Genomic DNA, 24,454 nt, shown 5'->3' with positions numbered 1-24,454 from the left:
GCCAATGAAGGGATCCTTGGGAAAAGTATTAAGTTGTGTGGCTGTCTAACCAGAAATTATTTGCTAAGAATCCAAAAACTCAATGATTTTATTCTCATCGTGTTTTCCATCTCCCATTTATCCTGCTTCTCCAAAGACACAGCAAGTTGCTTTCACTAAATTACAAATACTGCCTCCCTCAAGCAGGAGACACAGAGCAAACTGGATCATTATCTCCCCCATGACCACAGTCAAGATTTTAAAAAAATTGACCAACGAAATGGTGAACCTGCTATAAGGGAAAGAGAGTACATCAAAAGATTTTCACCCCTGTCAGCTGGAATAATCTGCCATAATTTCCAGCATGAAGAAAAGGCTAAAGGAGACAAGGTATCATTGTTTCAAAATGGCACTTGAACAAGACTAGCCAGGTATAATTTTCACAAAAGGAAATAAAATATTTCAGTTGCTGATTATTCAGGAGAGGTCTTACTGTATAGAAATATGCTTGCATTGGTGATCCCAAGCTTGTTGCCTGCCACGCAGGTGTAGTTGCCATAGTGATCCTCCGTGGCATTGGTGACAATGAGACTAGACCGACTGTCCAAGTTTTGGATCTGGATGCCTTGTGAGCTGTTATATATCCTGACGAGAGTGAAAAGAGAGAACAGTCACAAGTTACTCATCCAAGACTATTGGGAAAGTATTTTAGTTCTTCATGGCATCTCAAGCACTTTATATTCTAGAGTCCCATTTCTAGTTGTCCACAACATTCAGAATGTTATCGTGTTTTCCTATATAAATCATGCGTAGAAAAAGAATAAAATATGTTTGCCTGTGATAGTATATTCCACAGAAGTGGGTGAGTATGGAGCGCACAACTTTCAGCAGTCCTTTTTCACATATTTCCCTATCACATTCAAACAATTCAGATAATTTGTAAAATTAATTATTTTATGAAACATGGTGACTTTGCCATATGGACAAATGTTCTCATTGTAATTCTGCATTATGTTAAGGCAGAGGAAAGAGTCAAACAGCTAATTTAAATTTAAAGACTAGTGGAAGCTGAAAACATAAGGAAGGTAGCTGTTAGAATACACAGCAAGGGTTGATAGATGACAGTTCAAGTGCCAGGATGATACACGAGGAAATAATGGAAAAATAAACAAACACATCAGTCGATAGAGTCAGAGAAATTAATGCTTCAGGGATCAGTAACTAAATACTTATCAATGAAATTGAAAACTTGGATGTCCTTGGTGGAGAGTGTACCTCTGATATTATAAGCATTAGAGAAACCCAGTTCAACAATACCAGGGGTTGGGTAAACATAATGAGAAACAGATTGATTTATGGAGATAGAAATTACAAACTGGGAAGCAGGTTTTTTTTATGTGAGAGAGATTTTGATTACAGTGGATACAGATCTATGTTGTCCATTATGTGGACATAGTGTAAATACTGTGAATAGAGATAAGAGATATAACAAAATTAACTTAAGGCAGCTATTAATTTACAGGTCAGGAGAGACTGGAGCATGAATTATAATCAAATTAGGAAGCCATATACAGGATCAAATGCAATTTTTAATAATGATTTAATTATATCAGAGATAAACTGGGAAATTCCTGGAAGGTACACCAAATTTGGTGCTGGACAAAATATAGAGTGTTACACTGAAATAATTGGTTAAGCAAGCATGGGAGTCAGGGTACTATTGAGCTGATATTAAGTCAAAACAAGCAAAGGTGGAGTAAGTCAGGGGATATCTTGATAGCATAGAAAGTCCACCATTTTCCTCTTGTATTTGTGAAGTTATTTCTATTACAAATTGGTGAAGGTTGTTGACAAACATGACACTCTTACTGAATGCTGTTAGGATAAGTTGCTGAGTCAGGATAATTTACTTGAGCAAACATTCACTCACTAAGTTTGTTATTGTTTCTTCAGTTCTTGTTCTTGGCAAGGGGTATAAGATAATTTCAAAGTAGGTTTACACTCTAATGTTCATCTCTAGTGTATTGTGTACATGAGCTTGTCTTCAATTCCATGCACCATAACTTTAGCTAGTCATCTCCCTGTGTGGAACTTCTCTGAGTTGATCTTTAAATTCTATTTCAACACTCACCGCTTGTCTTCCTTATACCATTCGAAATCTGCTGGTGGGACAGCCGAAACCTCACAGTGCAGCATCCCAGTACGGCCCACTGCAACATCTGCACTCTGAGCATACTTAATAGTGGGAGCATCTGCAAAGCAATACAAATTCACATATGGAGACCAGCACTGAGAAAATTGATTGCTACATTGTAATGCAACATTTGCCACACATTGCCAAATAATAGTGAGTTTAGTCAATAATAATGTGCTAAAAGTTAACGCATTCAGGTGCTACTAATGTATCCAATTTAATCCTGAACATTAGTCAGTTTAATTGAAATGTCTTATCACCTCCACTAAACTGGCAGAAAGAAGGATGTCATATAAATGTTCCAAGCCTTCATCCATTGACATCAACAATGGAAATAATATCTCGGTTTAAGAGGGAGATCTTACTCGTGTTCTTGGTGGAAGACCATGATCACCAGCAATATATGTTTGTAAATTGGGTATTCCCAGGGCATGATTTTCTGAACATTTGAATGATAAATCACAGGCTGGAGGTGGCACAATTCCCTGATGTAAACTATAGCAAGCAGATGTTCATGTGGGGAGCCTTGAATTGGATAACCTCCCCTCCAATCTTCAATGGATATGAAAGGGCACTTGAACACAAATTGCTCTACAATTTTATAGAATAACTTTTGCTGCACTGGCTGGAGATAGAATTTCCTGACCTCCATCACTATGAGCCAGAAGGGGACTTACTATTCTTCTCAGAAATTCCACTCAGCTAATGGAATCAGAGATGAATTCCAAAGGTTCTCCTAATCTTCCGGCACCTTTGCCAGGAGGTTGGTTGAATTATTAGGAACATGGAGCAGATGACTGAAAAGGGCTACTTATGTCACTTCTCTGAGAAATTCACTGATCTCTATTCAGTGGGATATCAAGAGAAGTTTGTACTGTATGCAATAATGCAGCACGTTGGAGTAGAATATACTTCTTTACAAGTTCCCATACTCATCTATCCTGCTAGGAAATGTACTGAGTAGAAGACACATACTTCTATACAGAGAAAGAGTGAAGGTCAGAAAATTGTCTCCTTCCAATGGCAAGTTACTGAGATGCAATGGCAGAGCCATTAAACTAGTTATGTCATGTTTTTGAGATTGATACAGCATTTTATTCCTCACATTCAGTGCCTACGCAAACCCCTCAGTAAGCCTTCCACCCTGATAACTGTCTAAGCAGTGATCCCAAAGATTAAGGAGGAACTCATCACCATATTTAGCTTATTTATGTCTCTCGACTTCCTGAATCAGGGTTTGATGACAATATAGTCACTGCAAATGCAACATCGAAGACTGCAAAATAGAGGCATTCCTCCTTGAAGACAAAATTATTTCAACCATTTTTTTCATTAATATTGGACACGGGATAGAATCCCATAATATAACTTTGCAATCAGGTTTTTTGTGTACTTCACAGTACAATTTCTTCTAACAAACTCAACTGACGAATTTGGGTTGGGATAGAGAAAGTAAAGGAAGCTATTTTTATGGGTACATCCACTTGCAAAACAGGCAGAGCACCTGGAAGACACTTGCACATAATTAAGTCATAGAGTCATAGAGCAATACAGTACAGAAACAGGCCTTTGCCGACCATCGTGCCCTCCCAGCTAGACCATAGAGTACTAGCCCTTCCGCAGGCTGGATCGACCAAGAGAAAAGAGACAAAGGATACATGAGCTGTTAGATTTTAAACAAAGAAACTCAGGGGTGAGAGCTGTAAACCTAAAATGCAAGAGGTCAATATTTGCATTGAGTTAAAGTTAATTTATTAGTCACAAGGAGGCTTCCATTAACACCGCAATGAAATTACTGTGAAAATCCCCTAGTCGCCACACTCTGGCACCTGTTCAGGTACACTGGGGGAGAATTTAGCATGGTCAATGCACCTAACCAACATGTCTTTCAGACTGTGGGAGGAAACCAGAGCACCCGGAAGACACCCACGCAGACACGAGGAGAACGTGCAAACTTCACACAGACAGTGACCCAAGCTGGGAATCGAACCCAGGTCCCTGACGTGAGGCAGCAGGGCTAAACACTGTGCCGCCATGCCGCCAGATGGTGTCTAGAAAGAATGGGGTACCAAAAATTTAAATAAATATGCTCATACACCAGCACATGGTTTACTATTTCCCACCCCTTGCCTTTCAGGAGAGGAACATGATTGAGTGAAGTAATTGGTACTTTCTTTAACTGTTGACCTATTTGTTCACTTGATTTATCTTGTCCTATTTAAAATGCCTTCCCTGTATCATTGTCCTTCTGTATTCAATTGGCTATACAATGTATGTATTCTTCAGCTGCCTAAGTGAGCTGCTCACTAGTCAGTGAAGCACATCACACCTACAAAATAATAAGTTTCATTTATAAAAGAAAGAGCTTGCATTTATATTATGTCGTGAACACTGACCCGATGTTGGACTGTGAGCAACATTCAACTCCACCTTGAACATACTGAACTGTTTAAAGCATTACAAGATACGGATCAAAAGATGGCTGATACCACTTTCTGGAAAATTCCTATGTGGATTATCCTGACAAGAGAGGACATGGAATTTCACACATGGAGAGGTGTCAAGGCCCACTACAAACAAAGAGTTTTAAAAGGAAGACATGAAAAATGCAAAAGGCCGGATTTAATCTCCTGTGTTTGTTACGTCATGGAAACTGTATCCCTCCCACCCCTGCCTGCTCATCCCAGCCAGCTACATCCCACTAGACACCCCAAAAAATATCTCCTGTTGTTTTATAGCTCAGAATGTGTTCAGGGGGAACTGGAGGCATTTGAGAGCTGCTGGTCAATCTGATTAGCTGGTAGCTCCCCAGCTCTTTATCTTTAGAGTTGGGGGGAATGCAAGACTTGCCTTACAACAATCAATGCTCATTTAAGTGTAATACGGCAGTGGGACTGTCGGAGTTGGGGGCGATGTTGACGGCACAAATCATCGCAAATAAGTATGATTTAGTGGACATTACAGAGACATGGTTGCAGAGTGGCCATGACTGGGAGTTAAATATCCAGGGGTATCAGACTGTTCGGAAGTATAGACAGGAAGGTAAGGGAGGTGGTGTAGCTCTGATAATTAAGGATGACCCTAGGGTGGTAATGAGAGATGATATAGATTATTTGGAGAAAAAGGTTGAAAACATTTGGGTGGAAATTAGAAATAGTAAGGAAAAAAAGTCACTGATAGGCATGGTCTATAGGCCACCAAATAACATCACGGTGGGGCAGGCAATAAACAAAGAAATAATTGATGCTTGTAAAAATGACAGGGCAATTATCATGGGGGACTTTAATCTACATGTCGATTGATCAAACCAGGTCGAGCAAGGCAGCCTTGAGGAAGAGCTCATAGAATGTATCCGCAATAGTTTCCTCGAACAGTATGTAATGGAACCTACGAGGAAGCAAGCTATCTTAGATCTGGTCTCATGTAATGAGACAAGAATAATTAATGATCTCACAGTTAGAGATCCTCTCAGAAGGAGCGATCACAGTAAGGTTGAATTTAAAATAAGATGGAGCGTGAGAAGGTAAAATCCAATACCAGCGTCTTGTGCTTAAACAAAGGAGACTACAATGGGATGAGGGAGGGGTTGGCTAAGGTAGACTGGGAGCAAAAGCTGTATGGTGAGATTATTGAGGACTAGTTGAGGACTTTCATAAGGGAAAGTTTCATAACTTTCGATTTTTCACAAGTGCTCAGGAAAAGTTTTTACCCGTAATAAGGACTGTAGAAAAAGAGATAATCAGCCATGGATATCTAAGGAAATAAAGGAAGGTATCAAATTGAAAGAAAATGCATACAGAATGGCAAGTTTTAGTGGGAAACTAGAGGATTGGGAAATCTTTAAAGGTCAACAGAAAGCCACAAGAAAAGCTATAAACAAAAGTAAAATAGATCATGAGAGTAAACTAGCTCAGAATATAAAAATAAGTAGCAAAAGTTTCTACAAATATATAAAACAAAAAAGAGTGGCTAAGCTAAATTGGTCCTTTAGAGGATGAAAAGGGGGATTTAATAACGGGAAATGTGGAAATGGCCGAGGCATTGAATTGATATTTTATGTCGGTCTTCACTTTGGAAGGCACAAATAACATGCTAAAAATTGATGACAAGAAGGCAATGGCAGGTGAGGACCCAGAAACGAGCATTATCACTAAAGAAGTAGTGTTGGGCAAGCTAATGGGGCTAAAGGTAGACGGGCCTCCTGGCCCTGATGGAATGCATCCCAGGATACTAAAAGAGAAGGCGGGGGAAGTAGCAAATGAACTCGTGGCAATTTACCAAAATTTGCTGGACTCCAGGGCAGTTCCAGCAGATTGGAAAACAGCAAATGTGATGCCACTATTTAAAAAAGGAGGGAGACAAAAGGCAGATAACTATAGGCTGGTTAGCTTAACTTATGTATTGGGGAAAATGCTTGAATCTGTCATCAAGAAAGAAATAGCGAGACATCTGGATAGAAATTGTCCCATTGGGAAGACGCAGCATCGTTTCATGAAAGGCTGGTCATGTTTAACTAATTTACTGGAATTCTTTGAAGACATCATGAGCGCGGTAGACAACGGGGAATGGTGGATGTGGTGTATCTGGATTTCCTGGAGGCATTCGACAAGGTGCCGCACAAAAGACTGCTGCATAAGATAAAGGTGCATGGTGTTACGGGTAATGTATTAGCATGGATAGAAGATTGGTTAACCAACAGAAAGCAAAGAGTGGGGGTAAATGGGTGTTTTTCTGGTTGGCAATCAGTGACTAGTGGTGTGCCTCAGGGATCAGTGTTGGGACCACAATTGTTAACATTTTTGGTAGAGCAAAGTGTACAGAGGACACCGGACGTCTGCAAAGGGACATAGATAGTTTAAGTGAGTGGGCAAGGGTCAGACAGATGGAATACAATGTTGGTGAATGTGAGGTCATCCATTTTGTTAGGAATAACAACAAATTGGACTATTATTTAAATGGTAAAAAATTGCAGCATGCTGCTGTGCAGAGGGACCTGGGTGCCCTTGTGCATGAATCGCAAGGAATTGGTTTGCAGGTGCAGCAGGTAATTAAGAAGGCAAATGGAATTTTGACCTTCATTGCCAGAGGGATGGAGTTTAAAAACAGGGAGGTTATGTTGCAGCTGTATAAGGTACTGGTGAGGCAACACCTGGATTACTGTGTACAGGTTTGGTCTCCTTACTTGAGAAAGGATATACTGGCACTGGAGGGGGTGCAGAGGAGATTCACTAGGTTGATTCCGGAGTTGAGAGGGTTTGCTTATGAGGAGAGAGTGAGTTGACTGGGACTATACTCATTGGAATTTAAAAGAATGAGGGGGGATCTTATAGAAATATATAAAATTATGAAAGGAATAGATAAGATAGAAGCAGGGAGTTTGTTTCTACTGGTGGGTGAAACTAGAACTAGAGGGCATTGACTCAAAATAAGGGGGAACAGATTTAGGACTGAGTTGAGAAGGAACTTCTTCACCCAAAGAAGGGTTACGAATCTGAGGAATTCCCTTCCCAGTGAAGCAGTTGAGGCTACCTAATTGAATATTTTTAAGGCAAAGATAGATAGATTTTTGAACAGTAAAGGAATTAAGGGTTATGGTGAGCGGGTGGGTAAGTGGAGCTGAGTCCATAAAAAGATCTTATTGAATGGCGGAGCAGGTTCGAGGGGCCAGATGGCCTACTCCTGATCCTAGTTCTTATGTTCTTATGTGGTCCTGATTTCATCAGTAATAGCAGTCTTGAAATTTCTAACTAGCTCATAGATTAATCCAATATACATCAGGCAAATCAATATAAACTCTTCGTTTGGGAATATCATTATTTCAGGAGAGGTCTAAATCTTTAGCTGTGGGAGGAATTAAGTGAAGCCACTGGCTGATGAAGGGATAGAAAACTAATTGCTAATTAGTAAAATTAATTACTAATTAACAGCACTCCAGTGCATCAGGTTGAGAGAATGGCAGAGATAGTTAATGGTTTTTACAGAAGTGATAGTTGTAATGTAGAAGCACCTAAAAATGTTAAAAATACACAATTGGGAATGAATATTAAAGAGAAAAATGAACTAAACCAATTAATACAACTATAAACAGAAAAGTCACCTAGCCTATTTGATATGTCCCAGAACAAATCAAAATCATTAACAATAATTTTACCAAAAATCTTTGGATATGGGAATGCAGCCAATGCACTGTAAAGTGTTGCAAAACCTCTCCTCAAATGCAATATGGTATAAGCCAGGAAATTATAAGAGTTATTCTCAACTTGACTGTGTGTAAATAGCTATGGGTGAAATTTCCTGTGGGGTGATAATTGGGAAGCTACACCCAAATATACACCAATTGTCGGTACACCTTACTGATCTATATTTACACCCAAGTTTCATGCCAATCTCATTAACATACACGGGAACACAGAAGTGAGAGTAAACAGCAGAGTTTTAAATGTGAGGCTGGGAGACCAGGAGGCAGACAGACAATATAAATCAGCGTGCACTCATCAATCCCTTGTATTGAGGATGATGATTCTTTGCAAATGGCTGGTTTCAAGTGAGATGTCAGTGGCTGGAGATTCACAGATGGTTCATGAGCCCCATCTTAGCATTACAGCTTCTCCTACCATGCAGATATCAGTTGCTGGTCAGCAAAGGTGGTGGCGGAGTGTTGGTTCAAGCAGCACCCCCACATTCTCTTGTCTCATGGTTCTCTCTCAATGGCTGCTCATGTTATTTGGAAGGTTTTGATGATAGATCAGCAAGCGATTGGGCATCTGCATCGAGGCTTTAAGATTGTCTTTGGAACATTTCCTTTGGTCCCAGTGTGAATGGGCTTTCTATCATAGCCCCAAGTAGAGTATCTGTACGGGCAGTCTTCACTCATGCATTCTGAGGTTATGTCCCAACCATCTCAACTGATGTGAGATTATCATGGCCTCTGTACTTGACAGGTCGGTGTTTTGGAGGTCACTTTTGTTTGTTCTTTTGTCCTTCCACTTGGTTTGCAAGATCCTTCTCAGATGGTGTTGATGATGTTGTTCGAGGGCCTTGACATGGTGTCTATAATTTGTCCAAGCCTCAGTGCCATAATGAAACAGGTGTTGGGCCTGATACTGTGACTTTTGAAAACTCAAGTATGGTATTAACCATAGATTATGCCAGCAGATTGGATTATGTGATGTACCTCTTCATCAATCTCATATTTTTGGGACAGGTAACTTCTAAAATATGGGAAGTGAGGGACATGTTCCAACAATTCAACATGACTCTCAATTGAAGACATTGGATTTGATACATTTGGTGTGGGTTCGTAGAGGATTTGGTCTTCAGGACGTGTCCAATGCTCTTTAGACTTTAGTGAATATAGGAATCTATCTGTTGTCGTTCTTCTTTAGAGTGGGACTTATGCATCATTAGCATGTTGTAGTTCTAATAGAGATGGTTGTTGTATTGGTTTTGTTTTCAGTTAGAGAGTTGACCATTAGTGTGAGAGGCTGTTACCTCTGGAGGGGGGGCCTGCCAATGGACCGTTGCAACTTTGCTGCTCGAAAGATTGAGGATAGTGTTGATGTAATGAAGCATCCTTGTTGACAAAAGACATTTTGATATTTTGTGTATTTCTATGATGTTATAAGGTCCTCCTTTGTTTCTTTTTAATGTTTCTTTTAATGTGTCAAAATGTAACCAATCATGGGATGGACCAACATCCTGAGCTCAGAACTGAGTGGTAGGAACATGGAGTACAAAGGGGCATTGGATGAAGATTTTTGACCAAAATCATCAATGCTGAGCCTTATATGGAACTTAAAAAGGATTGGGCAAGAATATATACACATACACAGACAGAGATATGTCAGAATATGCCACTGGGGTGGTGGCTAGCCACCGGACACCCTGATTACAGAAACAGACAAAGGCCTCTCGGGTATGTGTGGCTTTCTTCCTGCCTTAACAAGGTACAGAAATCACATCCATTGCTGGCAGGTACCAGGAGGCACTCCCGGCTGACAGCAGAAACTAATCACAAGCAGGTTGTCTTTGCGTGACCAAGGTGGGATTGATAACCCGATCGGATGACTCGATTTAAGACATTATCTTACATGCTGAGAGACCAGGTCAGAAAAGGCTATAAAGCCACAGCTTTGAAGGACGTTGGGGCTGCAACCAGGAAGTGTGATTTAGTCAGTCACTGGAAACCATGTGGAAGAATTTGTTCAATGGACTGACCACCTGGGAATGAGCTCCTGCACGTGAGTCTTACTAAGCGACTGGTGTTGTAAATATATACCATTGTTTGTTGGGTTCATAATTGTTTTCCACATAAAGTTGGCATTGCATCCATGGTTTGCTTCATGTCATTGACACTAAAGTACAGGGTGAGGATATTATAGGGTAGTGAGACTCCTTGGTTAAGAGTCCTACACATCTGTTTTGAAAGGGAACAGTTTTGTGTTGCAGTGCTGTACTATTATTGACATATTGTAATTTAGAGGATGGATGAAGTTTGTCAACTTAGGGCATGCACGTAGATATTCTTCTTTTTCAATTCTCTGCCTGAAGGCAGATCCAACCCACAGTATCACAACCTTCACCACAGGTAGGGCAAGGAAACAGGTTCCAAATCCATCTAAGCTGGAAAGGAGATCAAACCCCAACACTGTTGGCATCAATGTGATCCACACTGGCCGTCCACCAACTATCAACATCACCACCTCTCCACCACAAGTCCAAGCTGTTGTGGCAACCTACACTTTCACATGTATGTTATAACTTGGAGTTATGGATAATGATGGCCTTTCCATCAAGTGGGTGACTAAGAAACTGTCCCACTTTTCCCGCATGCCATTGGCATATTTTGGAAGGATTTACAAGTTGATAGTCAACCTTCCATGACCATAAAGTCCTGGGGTGGGACTTGAACCCAGATCTTCTGTTTCAGAGGCAGGGAGCTTCTGTGACAATACTGTGCCTGTAAGAAATGTATTTGTGTCCTGTTTCTAGTGAAGTAGATGTTAAGATTCAATTCTGTTTAAACTGAGCTGATTTATCTGCAACCAGTATCTCGCTGTATCTCTTTCCAGAGGTGTTAAAAGGCTCGAAGACTAGCAACCCACGTAAGCTTGTGTTTTTGCTAACTGATTCTGAAAAGAAGTTTATGTCTATGGGGAATATTGCTTAAATTGAAACTAATAGAGGTAGCTAGCAGTTAAGAATTATACCTTTTCATGTTTAAGTATTTCAACTGGTAAAAGTTATACTAATTCCTTTTGTTATCGTCAAACTGTATTGTTAAATAAAGTTGTTTTAATAAAAACTTCCTTGTGGGTTAAGAGAATCACACCTGGAGTGAAACAATTTATGCTTACATTAATGCCAAAATCAAAATAGTTTGGGTCTAGGCTGACTTCATAATATACATTTGAGTTTCTAATCTGTTCCCTAATACTACTCACTGCACCTCAAGACCTCCCCGCATAACTGCAGTACCTTCCAATGACAGTTCAAATTATTAAATTAAAGGCTTTGTGAGAGAGAAGAAAGACATGTGCAAAGGGAAGTTCTTGTCTTGGCACTTCTCCTGAACTTGATGTGAAGATTATGTTGGTTGTTCCTCTGACTGGTTTAAATTCACACTGGAACTCGAGAAAGACCTCCTTTACAATTGGTGAGTGGCAAGAAAGAAGTGACCTAGCTTGGACTTTGCCAACATTTGAGAGCAATGTACTTTCTTCAGTTCAACTAGTTTCCTTTCTTGAAAGTTGTGATCATCATGGTGTCTCTAAGATCATTTGGAATTTCTTCATTCTGCTAGAGCTTCACAAATAGGGCATATGTTCGACAGATCAGTATGTCTTGTTGACAGCAATAATCACTGTGTTGAGTATTGAATCAGGATCTAGCACACTATTGATTATTGGAGGTTCTCCTGCAGGTGCGCGTATACTGTGGAGTTCTGATGGAGTAATTCAACAAAGTGCTTTATCCAGCAAGTGATGACACTAGCACTGTCTTTGAAAATAGTCTTGCCACCTTTAGATATTGCTGGTGTTGGCTTGTGTGTTGATAGATAGATTTATTTGGGTGCCTTAAAAAAGGCACCTATGTCATGCATATCATCAAGGAGTTGAATTTCCTTAGCCTTCTCTGTCCACCATTTGTTCTTAAAATGGTGAGTTGTTTGAATTTTAATTTTGGTTGTCTGGTGGATGAGCTTTTTTTCTGTGGAGCTTGGGCTCTGTTAACAAATTTGAAATACAACTTGTTTAAAACCAATGAGCTTGCTTTTTTCTACATCACTTTCAACTAACCAGACTTGGGTGCTTTTTAGTCATGTGTCCAAGGATTTCCTGGTATGTATGAGTGTGATAGACTTCAATGGTTGTCAGTCACCTTGGCTGTTGCTTGACAGCAGAGCCATTTGTTCCAATAGATTCCAAAAACTTTGCTTTTAAAATTTCTTGGGCTTGGTTGTCTTTTGACGGGCCAAAGGCCTTGAATTTTCCCTGTAATTGTCGTGGCTGTCTGTTTGTTTTGCGGGCTGCCTCAAGTGCTAATAGCAAATGATTGTTTCGGTGATCTGTCCAGCAATTGGCAGCCGTGATACGTGTAATATGTACATCTTTTCGATACCTAGTCCTGACTATCACGTAGTGAATTAAATGCCAGTGCTTCAATCTCAAATGGTACCAGGATATCTTGAAACATTTTTCTTGGGTGGAAAAGGGTGCTAGTGATCCCGATGTCAGAATAACCTGAGAGACAGACAGCAATAGTAGACTGTGAACTCGAATGCCCAGACATTGACATCATAGCTCTTAGTGAGACCCATCAAACAGATCAGGGAGAAATGATAGATCATGGTCGTGGCTGTACTTTCTTCTGTAATGTGTAATTCCAAACACATAGGAGATGTAAACAGTTATGATTGGACTTCCTTAATCTGTGCTTTCTAGTAATTGTCGGCCAAAGGGTGTGTCTGTCCCCCACCCTCGAATTGTAATCACTGAGAAGAATGATCTTTGACTGATGGTACAGCTGCATCGAAGTTGAAATAAAAGGTTTTTTTTCACTTGGTCTTTGAAGTCCAAGGTAGACACATAAGCACTCAAGAGGGTGACAGACCGATTGTCCCTGAGCTTATGATTGAGTGTCAGAATTTGGTTCAAGCATTTTTGTTTTTACACTTATAGTAATCTAGCATAAATTTACACATCATAAAATCCCTACAGTGCAGAGAGAGACCATTCTTCGAGTCTGTACCGACCACAATCCCACCCAGGCCCTATTCCCGTAACCCCACTATTTATCCTACTAATCCACCTGACACTAAGTAGCAATTTATCATGGCCAATCAACATAACCTGCACATTTTTGGACTGTGGGAGGAAACCAGAGCACCTGGAGGAAACCCACGTGGACACGGGGAGAATGTGCAAACTCCACACAGACAGTGACCCGAGGCCGGAATTGAACCTGGGTCCCTGGTGCTGTGAGGCAGCGGTGCTAACCGCTATGCCACCCCAGTGGATTAGCTGAGTAGATAGATAAATATGAAACAAAATTCCACTGACCTGACCCACAAGGGATTGACCCACACATCAGTGATCAATTCTCTGCATGAAGGCTCGGCTGGATTGACAGTGGAGTCTCTAGTCTGGTGGAAAGTCACTGCAACTGGTTCAGCCTGTGCTGTGGCTGGGGTGGGTGCGGGGTTATGGAGGGATCAGTTACACGGTCAAGAGGATGGGAATAACAAAGTGTGCTACTGAGGCTGGGTCCTGAGGAACATGACTCAGGTCCCAGTGGTGTTGTTGGGGAGATTGGAACGTGGTGGTAGGAAGGGATGGTAGTCTGATTGGGGGATGTGGGGAATGGAAACCTCCAGGGGAGGCTATTGGGGGATTCATTACTCAGGCAGATATGCGGATCTAGAGAGGGTAGTGTAAAGGTACTTAACTCCTTAATCCACAAAACCCTTCAAATCCTTGTCTGGTGGAATTCACCACCATAGAAAACATTTTTTCTGGTTGTATCACAACTTGGTATGGCTCCTGCTCTGTCCAAGAACCCAATAAACTACAGAGGGTCGTGAACGAAGCCCAGTCCATCACACAAACCAGCCTCCCATCCATTGACACTGTCTACACTTCCCACTGCCTCAGAAAAGCAGTCAGCATAATCAAGGATCCCACGTATCTTTGGAATACTCTTTTTCACCTTCTTCCGTCGGGAAAAAGATACAAATGTCTGAGGTCACGTACCAACTGATTCAAGAACAGCTTCTTCCCTGCTGCCATCAGACTTTTGAATGGACCTACCTTGCATTAAGTTGATCTTTCTCTACACCCTCGCTACGACTGTAACACTACATTCTGCACTCTCTCCTTTCCTTCTCTATGTATGGTATGCTTTGCCTGTATCGCTCGCAAGAAATAATAATTTTCACTGTATGTTAATACATGTGACAAAAATAAATCAAATCAAAATCAAATCATCCTCCCCAATCCACAAGAAACCCAGCTCGAAACTTAAATTCTAAAGGTTGCAAGAAAATGAAGCTTGCAGCCTGATTACCACATTTAAGGTTCCAACGCAGATCCTTGAATCAGGTTAATCATCCACTGATATTCCTGCCTCAGTTAAAACCAGAAATGAATGGTTTGGAGATGGGTTTGGGTCGAGAAACTGATCCCTGACACTTTAAACCCCAGAAAACCCAACCATACCTGCTGCTTTTGGCTAAAATTCAGTCCCACGTGACAAACCAAGAGTGAGTTCAAATGAAATATTGATTGTTGTTCATATTGATAAAAATGGGAATGAGCAATATTTTTAACTAACCTAGGAAATTATATACTCAAGGAAGTGATATACTTAAATTAATGATCACTTGGTGATTGTAATCTGCATAATTCAACAATATTCAATACAATGAAAAATTATGTATTATGTCAATAAAAGATTTGTGAAACCTAATACATGACAAGACAATTTAACTTAATTCATAATATTAGATTCTATAATTTCAATTTACAAATTTGTTTGATTGCCTTTTTATCGCAAATGTTTTTGTCAATTGGTGCAATTATCAACGTATTGATTGGGAGCTATTTAAAACTTCCTTGCAAAATGCCTTGTTAATTGTGATTAAATTGATTCTATATTTGAAAATGTGAAACATATGTAATTCAACAACGTGTTGAATCATTTGACACCTGATTAATCACTGCACTCTTTCTCCTTTGGGAAGACAAGAGGAATGAAAGCAAAAAGTTTGTAAACAACTTACAGTTAACAGTGATATGGACCATTTTCTCATCGGCAGAGGAAACCTCATTGGCGGCTTTGCACTGGTAAACACCTGCTTGGTACCTGCTGATCATGAAGATTTCCAGGTATTCCTCTTCCTCTTCAATTTCCCTGGCTAAGATAGAATAATGTACTATTTACAACAATGGTATTGCACAGTCATTTTTTCTCTTTCGTGAAATTGAATAAAATTGCCGGTGATATGGATCACAATTTACATTTCCTAAGTTATTTATATGTGAGAACCAAATTTGATTCCAGAGATGGTTCTGAGCGAGTCAACTCAAAATAAAGCATTAGAATTCAGCCATCAACATTGGCTGAATACAATATAATCAGAGCACAACTTAAAAATATCAAATATTGGAGAGGACAAAATTGACATACTATCAGTGACTGAATTACATTTACCTGACTCCAGTTGAATCATTATAAGGTTCACATTCACATAGTAGATACGCTACTAAAAGAATATCTTGTGTAGTACTCCTCATCTCTAGAGAAGGAACTTGGAGAGGGTGGAAAGAACCAAGAAGATAAGGAGTTGCAGGACAGTGGAAGGATTTGATGTAACATTTGAGGGATTTGGCAAAATTGAGGATCTTTGGGCCCATCAAGAACTGGAATAATGGGCAAATTGGTCTTGGCAAGGTTGGGGACAAGAGTATTATACTAGGGATGTTAATAGAATTGAGACCAGTGTTGTAGAGCGGTTTGTGAGAAACATAGGGTATTGCATCAGTTTACTCATGTTGGGCTGCAGAAAGTTATAGATCACCAAGTTGTTAATGTCAAAGCAAATAGAAAGAATGTGGGAAGAGAGACACGAGTCCTGCTTTCTGAAAGCCATCTTATCTGGAAGATGTTGTCAAGAAACAGCAGGTAAATAATGGTGGAATGGGTAAGGATGGGGCTGAACCTCACATGACAGGTGACTGTACCAGCATGAGGATAGAAGCCATTTGAAAGGATAAAGTAGTGATTCAACAAATTAGATAGAGCCAGGAGGGAGCAGTGCCACATGGAGCCACCTTGGAGAGAAATATTCATGAATGATAATCCCCTCAAAATCATATATTGATCTAAAAAGGTGAGTGACATTTAGCATTGAAGAATGGAATAAATTACAATTATTACCTTATTACACAGTATTACTGGGTAGGATTTTCCAGTCATGCCCACTCCAAGACTGGAAATTCCAGCCCGATGTCAATGGACCTATAAATGGTCTGTCAAATTTTCTGTCCCGCCCACAATGATTCCCACAGCAGGACCGGTAAATTTACTCCACTGCGTTTAACTCAGGAATTACAGCATTGCAAACTTCTTGGAGTGCATCTTAAAAACATGACAACAAAAGAAGAGCCTTGGATAAGGAAATGCAATTCAGTGCATTGAATAGTATCTTTCTGGTTGTCCTAACCTAGAACGTAACTACATTTTGAATGTCCCAAATGTTGTCATGTGAGGTGCAGGTCTTGTCTCTATAGCAGGTCCATTGACAGTACTGCTTATATTGACAAATGCCTAAATGTTCAGTCAACTGTATCATTACTCATATCCTTAATCTCGTTTAAACGCAAAAAGAAAAGTGAGTACATGTTGTGAATTCTGATTTAAGATTTTATGACCGTTCTCTGTCATTTTTAAGATTTGTCTTACACAACATCGTTTCACTGGAAAATGCAAGAAAAACTTGAAAATATTCCTTTCACATTATGTCAGAATTTTACAAATAAAAAGGTGGGAAATAAAAACAAGCAATGAAAACATGTACTTGATTTTTACTGGGACAACACGACAATAGTTATTAGTACAGCCCTGTGGCAATAACCCAACACCACATTCTTCCTTTGAGAATGGATTTCACTTTCAGAATATGTGTTTGTACAAAGAACACAAACTTCAGCAACAATTCCCTTTCCTTTCTTTGCTTGTGGCTAAAGTAGAAATACTGACTTTTGTACCAAATATTTTCTATGATCTGTTCTGATACAAATTAAAGGAGTTGACTTTTGCCATTATCTGAAAAGAAAAAATATTTGGAAAAATATAAAATGACAAATTGTGCTGCATAATATTTCTTGCACTTGATAGCTTGACAGTTTCAGCATATTATGTCAATACCTTTAGGATCTCAACAGTATGTGTAATTATAACAGTTATTATATATTATGCATGGTGTGCTACCCTCAGCCCTCTCTTCCATGGTTGAAAATTTTAATATTGACAGAGTAGATTTGGCAATGGAACAGGGCTCATCATTTAGAGGACATACATTTACTGGAACAAAATGAGAATGAAAAGACAGTGAATCATTTAGCATTGAGAAGATATGATTTTTTATATTGTGGTCTAATTTCAATTAGAGAATATTCATGTAACTACACCTATGCACATAATTACTTAATATAGCTGTATATAAAGTGCATTAAAATTGATAAAATAAGTCATATTCGTGATGCTCGCTATGTGGCATACTGACCCGAGTATTCAAATCCCACTCCGACTGATGTGGTTTAACAATGCCACAACATGCGTACGCTAAGTAAATCCGATGAACCTATTTCTGGTATTATGAAAATAGTAATAAGTATGGCAACATGAATCAGGGGACAGGAACTCAGACGAGGGATTTCACTTTGTAGCCAATGTGATTTAACCTTTGTTGGAAATGTATTTGGTGGTGTTAGCATTTTTGCAGTGATTACCATTGCAACAAAGGGCTATTAGCCTGGTAACAATAAATTCAGTTATGATTCATTTTTGATAATAATAAGATTTATTAAACTAACCAATTTGGTCTTCCAACAAATAATACAACCTCTTCCCAGCCTCCGCCTGCCTCAAGTGTGCACTCTGACACAAGTATAATGTAAGCCCAGTTTTGCACCTATGTGGTACCTGACCTCATGAACACTCTGCCAAAAGGAGAATCAGGTTTTCTTCTACCATCAGAGAACCTTAGCCAGTGCTTTTGTAAGAAGCAGGAAAAACATAGTTTGCGTGTTTACCTGAGGCTGTATTTGTAGGTGTTTATTCTTTTTCCAATCTTTCCAATCTTCCCATTCAACAAGCTCTGTTTGCTGTGCAGTAAGTGTCTAAGCTCAAAATCTTTACCTATCGTGGTGTCTTGGCAATGAGAATCTTGGTAAGAAGTTTAACAACACCAGGTTAAAGTCCAACAGGTTTATTTGGTAGCAAAAGCCACACAAGCTTTCGGAGCTCTAAGCCCCTTCTTCAGGTGAGTGGGAATTCTGTTCACAAACAGAGCTTATAAAGACACAGACTCAATTTACATGAATAATGGTTGGAATGCGAATACTTACAACTAATCAAGTCTTTAAGAAACGAAACAATGTGAGTGGAGAGAGCATCAAGACAGGCTAAAAAGATGTGTATTGTCTCCAGACAAGACAGCCAGTGAAACTCTGCAGGTCCACGCAACTGTGGGAGTTACAAATAGTGTGACATGAACCCAATATCCCGGTTGAGGCCGTCCTCGTGCGTGCGGAATTTGGCTATCAGTTTCTGCTCAGCGACTGCGCTGTCGTGTGTCGCGAAGGCCGCCTTGGAGAACGCTTACCCGAATATCAGAGGCCGAATGCCCGTGACCGCTGAAGTGCTCCCCAACAGGAAGAGAACAGTCTTGCCTGGTGATTGTCGAGCGGTGTTCATTCATCCGTTGTCGCAGCGTCTGCATAGTTTCCCCAATGTACCATGCCTCGGGACATCCTTTCTTGCAGCGTATCAGGTAGACAACGTTGGCCGAATTGCAAGAGTATGTACTGTGTACCTGGTGGATGGTGTTCTCACGTGAGATGATGGCATCTGTGTCGATGATCCGGCACGTCTTGCAGAGGTTGCTGTGGCACGGTTGTGTGGTGTCATGGTCACTGTTCTCCTGAAGGCTGGGTAGTTTGCTGCGGACAATGGTCTGTTTGAGGTTGTGCGATTGTTTGAAGGCAAGAAGTGGGGGTGTGGGGATGGCCTTGGCGAGATGTTCGTCTTCATCAATGACATGTTGAAGGCTCCGGAGGAGATGCCGTAGCTTCTCCGCTCCCTTCGTTGAGTACCCTTTGAAGAGTACCCTTCGTTGTCCAGTACTTCCCCGGAGCGGAGAAGCTACGGCATCTCCTCCGGAGCCTTCAACATGTCATTGATGAAGACGAACATCTCGCCAAGGCCATCCCCACACCCCCACTTCTTGCCTTCAAACAATCGCACAACCTCAAACAGACCATTGTCCGCAGCAAACTACCCAGCCTTCAGGAGAACAGTGACCATGACACCACACAACCCTGCCACAGCAACCTCTGCAAGACGTGCCGGATCATCGACACAGATGCCATCATCTCACGTGAGAACACCATCCACCAGGTACACGGTACATACTCTTGCAATTCGGCCAACGTTGTCTACCTGATACGCTGCAAGAAAGGATGTCCCGAGGCATGGTACATTGGGGAAACTATGCAGACGCTGCGACAACGGATGAATGAACACCGCTCGACAATCACCAGGCAAGACTGTTCTCTTCCTGTTGGGGAGCACTTCAGCGGTCACGGGCATTCGGCCTCTGATATTCGGGTAAGCGTTCTCCAAGGCGGCCTTCGCGACACACGACAGCGCAGAGTCGCTGAGCAGAAACTGATAGTCAAGTTCCGCACACACGAGGACGGCCTCAACCGGGATATTGGGTTCATGTCACACTACTTGTAACTCCCACAGTTGCGTGGACCTGCAGAGTTTCACTGGCTGTCTTGTCTGGAGACAATACACATCTTTTTAGCCTGTCTTGATGCTCTCTCCACTCACATTGTTTCGTTTCTTAAAGACTTGATTAGTTGTAAGTATTCGCATTCCAACCATTATTCATGTAAATTGAGTCTGTGTCTTTATAAGCTCTGTTTGTGAACAGAATTCCCACTCACCTGAAGAAGGGGCTTAGAGCTCCGAAAGCTTGTGTGGCTTTTGCTACCAAATAAACCTGTTGGACTTTAACCTGGTGTTGTTAAACTTCTTATTGTGTTTACCCCAGTCCAACGCCGGCATCTCCACATAATGAGAATCTTATCAGAGTATGGGCGTTTGTGTTGACCTGGGATTTTCCAATCTCTAACGCATTTCCTATTTATTTGTTGCTTATATATAGAACCAAGATTAAGATTTATTGTTCTCCCATATTTGCTGCCCGACTAAATATATTAACAGAAAAGAAAACTGGGAAATCTTAAAACATTGTAACAGGATGTATTTTAAAACATATAAATTTCTTTCCTTTTTATAAATAATGATGCTTAGAGTCCAAGCTGATTGTTTGAAGTGAATGTCACCAGAAGGTCAAAGCAATGCCACATAATGTAGGACCCAAAGGTGTAATGATTTATATCAAAGGACCCAAAAGTACATAGAATCCTTACAGTGCAGAAGGAGGCTACTTGGCCCATCGAGTCTGCAGTGACTCTCCGACAGGGCAGCTTAACCAGGCCCAACTCTTGCCCCATTCCCATAACCCCACACACATTTACCCCACTAATTTACCCCCCTAACCTGCACATCCTGGGGCAGTTTAAATATCTGAGCGCCTCCGAATATATTTCTCCAACAACGAGTAGGATTTTAAATGATGGAAGCTGGCTTGGTACAGAATTAACCAAAATTACTGTCAGTATAAAAGCAATCATATATCCTATAGTGTTATGTGAAAAAGTGCAAAGATTTCTCAGCATTTACCCTTTAAAGGTCAGGTTTGCTGGTCCATCATCTCACTGTGGTACGTGGGACATTGCTGGCACAAGATGGCTGCTGCAAATTACTACATGATCATAATTAATGCACTTGAAAAGTAATTCATTGTGTGAAGTGCTTTAAACCATAATGAGGCAATGTACAAGGATTAGTAATTCAAATAGGCAATTTTAGTTATGTCACAAACCATGACAGCAAAGCTTGAATATTTTATGAATGCCAAAATAATTACAACAATTAAATATTGGGTGGGATCTTGAGCTGGGACTTTCCATTGCTGGAGGGGGCTCAAAATCCAGTGAAACCCAAAAATCACAAATCTTACGGCGAAATAGCGATTTCCAATTTTCCCTGCCCCTTACTGGTGACATAATTTTAACAGATTTCAATAAATTTGCATCTGTTTATCCACCTACTTCTCCAAATTATCCCCCCCTCAATAAATTAGATGGGGGAAATATTGGTGCCGGCGATGATTGCGGGGGGGGGGGGTGATGGTTGGTGCCTATGATGATAATGGGGGGAGGTTGGGGTAAGACTTGTGTTCTGATCATGGTGCGCCTCTTAAAGGTGGCACTCCAATCTCAGTGGAACCGCTTCCCTGCTCTAAGAGTTCCCGCCTTGCTAGAGTGATGGCGTAAACCACACCCATTCTTTTTTTCAGATTAAGAGGCTCAAAATCTGGACAGAAAACTGGTCAGTCTATCTGGAGTGCTTCATGTCAGGTTTCTCAACAGAGGTGACACTTTGCCAATTTTCTGATAAGATCGCCCCCTTTGTCTTAACGTACTGTCACACATCTATTATTCTTCATATTGGCTTGGATCTTGCAGTAGTAATGATGATGAAACTGTTAGTGCTCACCAACATTGCAGCTCAGAAATCAACAACAACCTCTAGATTCCACATGTCCAGAAGTTTCTGTCAGTAATTCTGGGCTTCCCCATGGGAAATCATATAAATTTACAGCACAGAAGGAGGCCATTCTGCCCACTGTGTCTGCATCAGCTGGCAAGTAGCCATCCTGCCGAATCACAGGGTACTTATTAGTCCCCACAGACAGCAATCAATTAGGAATCAGTGGACTTCAGATTACCATGGTTTACTCTCAGCAAGACCACTTTAGGTTGGTCTAAAATGCTTGCTGTGAAACAGAACACCTTGTTAAAGTACGTTAAATTATATAATATAAATCCTAAGCAGATTTTATGGTTCTTTTGCACCCATTTCACCAACACCATCAACCTTAGGATCAAGAAAATTTTCCCTATAGACATCATGACGACAGGACCGGATGATTCCAGCCACAGGCAGGGCCAGAAAATTCCACATCATATATTTTACACTCACCAATTTTTACAGATGCACTATAGAAAGCTGTATTTCTGGTTGTATCACAGCTTGGCATGGCTCCTGCTCTGCCCAAGACAGCAAAAAACTGTCACGCAAACCAGCTTCCCATCCATTGACTCTGTCTACACTTGCCACTGCCTTGGAAAAACAGCCAGCATAATCAAGGACCCCACGCACCCTGGACATACTCTCTTCCACCTTCTTCCGTCGGGAAAAAGTTTGAGGACACATACCAACCGACTCAAGATCAGCTTCTTCCCTGCTAACCGACTCAAGATCAGCTTCTTCCCTGCTGTCATCAGACTTTTGAATGGACCTCCCTTGTGTTAAGTTAATCTTTCTCTACACCTTAGCTATGACTGTAACATTACATTCTGCACTCTCACCTTTCCTTCCCTATGTACAGTATGCTTTGTCTGTATAGTGCGCAAGAAACAATACTTTTCACTGTATACATGTGACAATAATAAATTAAATCAAATCAAATCAAATATGGTTTTGCTGTTCATTTTTGCTTTATCTGGATGTTTTACTGAATTTTTTTGTTTGGATTGATTTTGATTATACTGGATTTTCATAGAAAATCTGTTTGCATCGAATGCTCCCATTACATATTACCATCTGTGCAGAATACTCAGTTAACCCGTTGCTTACTTCACTACCTGAACCTCTGACATCAAACGTAATGAAGTCCCTGCAGTTATTTAAGAGCACATCATTGGAAATTTAACTAAGTCATTGCAGTATGAGTTAAATGCACGTACTAACAATTATTATTCTGGGTCTGCCTCCCAATTTCTGGTGTCACAAAACATATTTCTAGCATTTCCTGTTTTTATTTTCTGCATTTTCTGTTTCTATATTTTTTGTTTTCATTTGCAGCATCTGCAGTATTTTGCTTTGCTTTTCATAGCAGGATTGAGAATTAAAACCACTTCTAACTCCTGACTACAGTACTAATGGAAGGAGCATCTGCAGTTGGACCTTCCAGGTTCAGTGTCCTGGAGAGGGTGCAGCTTACAGCTTTGGAATGTTCCTGGAGTTCCATTTTCCTTCTCAAGAGGTCCATCTTCCAGTCTCAGAGTGCTCCCGGAGATCTACCCTCATTTTCAAGAGGTCCACCTTCTTTCTTCAACAGTAGGTCGGTGATGCAAAACACATTTTCAATATGCCACCCGGATAGGATGGCAGACTATGAATGCAGTGCAAAATACCCAGTTGCAAAACTAATGAGGTCAGTGCCGGAAGACTCTGTAATGGAAACACTCCACGTTCCAGCACCAACCACGAGACTTAGTCCCCAGATGGGAGAATTCTGCCCAAGAGTGGCTCAGAGAGAGACAGAGGAAAATGTATTTGCTGTATCACAACAAGTCAAACATTTCAGGAACAATGTACAACTGGATCTTATCACACTTAAGTAACTCCACATAATAAAAGCATAGCAAGCTGGGTCTAATAATGGCTCCTCAGATTTTGGAGAATCAATCATTGGAGAAAATGAGGTATAAGTGTCACCCTAAGGAGCTGTTAAGTGGGAGCTCTCCTGAACAATACATATGAGATAGTTCATGCATTCATGGACAGCAATTTGATATTACACATAATGCCTATGATGGGCCTCATGTAGGTGCAGATATAATAGTTGTGAAAGGTGACCTTAACTGATGACAATGCCACTCTGTGCAGAATGCTTGCAGGTGTCCTTCCAGCAAATGGATAGTTTGACAATTGCCTCAATGGTGATTCAGCGTCTCTAGGACTCGGCCCTCAATTGCCTTGTAGGTTTGTGCGGTCTATAGGTCGCAGTGTCAGCACAGAGATGGCATTCATGCTCATTTCCTAACGTGCTTGCTTTCACTTTCCAACATTTTAGGC

At 40.7% G+C, this 24,454-nt stretch overlaps 1 protein-coding gene across 1 annotated transcript in view; it reads right to left on the bottom strand.

Moving 5' to 3' along the window:
• The window catches only part of lsamp (limbic system associated membrane protein), an 811,339-nt gene that overhangs the window by 106,117 nt on the left and 680,768 nt on the right, over positions 1-24,454 (bottom strand). The window contains exons 4-6 of the mRNA XM_078231994.1: positions 15,453-15,587; positions 2,111-2,231; positions 473-624 (exon numbers count right to left, since the gene is read on the bottom strand). Of these exons, the coding sequence (XP_078088120.1) occupies positions 473-624; positions 2,111-2,231; positions 15,453-15,587 (408 nt within the window). The remainder of the gene's footprint in view (positions 1-472; positions 625-2,110; positions 2,232-15,452; positions 15,588-24,454) is intronic.

The sequence above is a fragment of the Mustelus asterias genome, chromosome 17, assembly GCF_964213995.1.
Source record: "Mustelus asterias chromosome 17, sMusAst1.hap1.1, whole genome shotgun sequence".
Lineage (NCBI taxonomy): Eukaryota > Metazoa > Chordata > Chondrichthyes > Carcharhiniformes > Triakidae > Mustelus > Mustelus asterias.
This window is presented reverse-complemented; position numbering and strand designations above follow the sequence as displayed.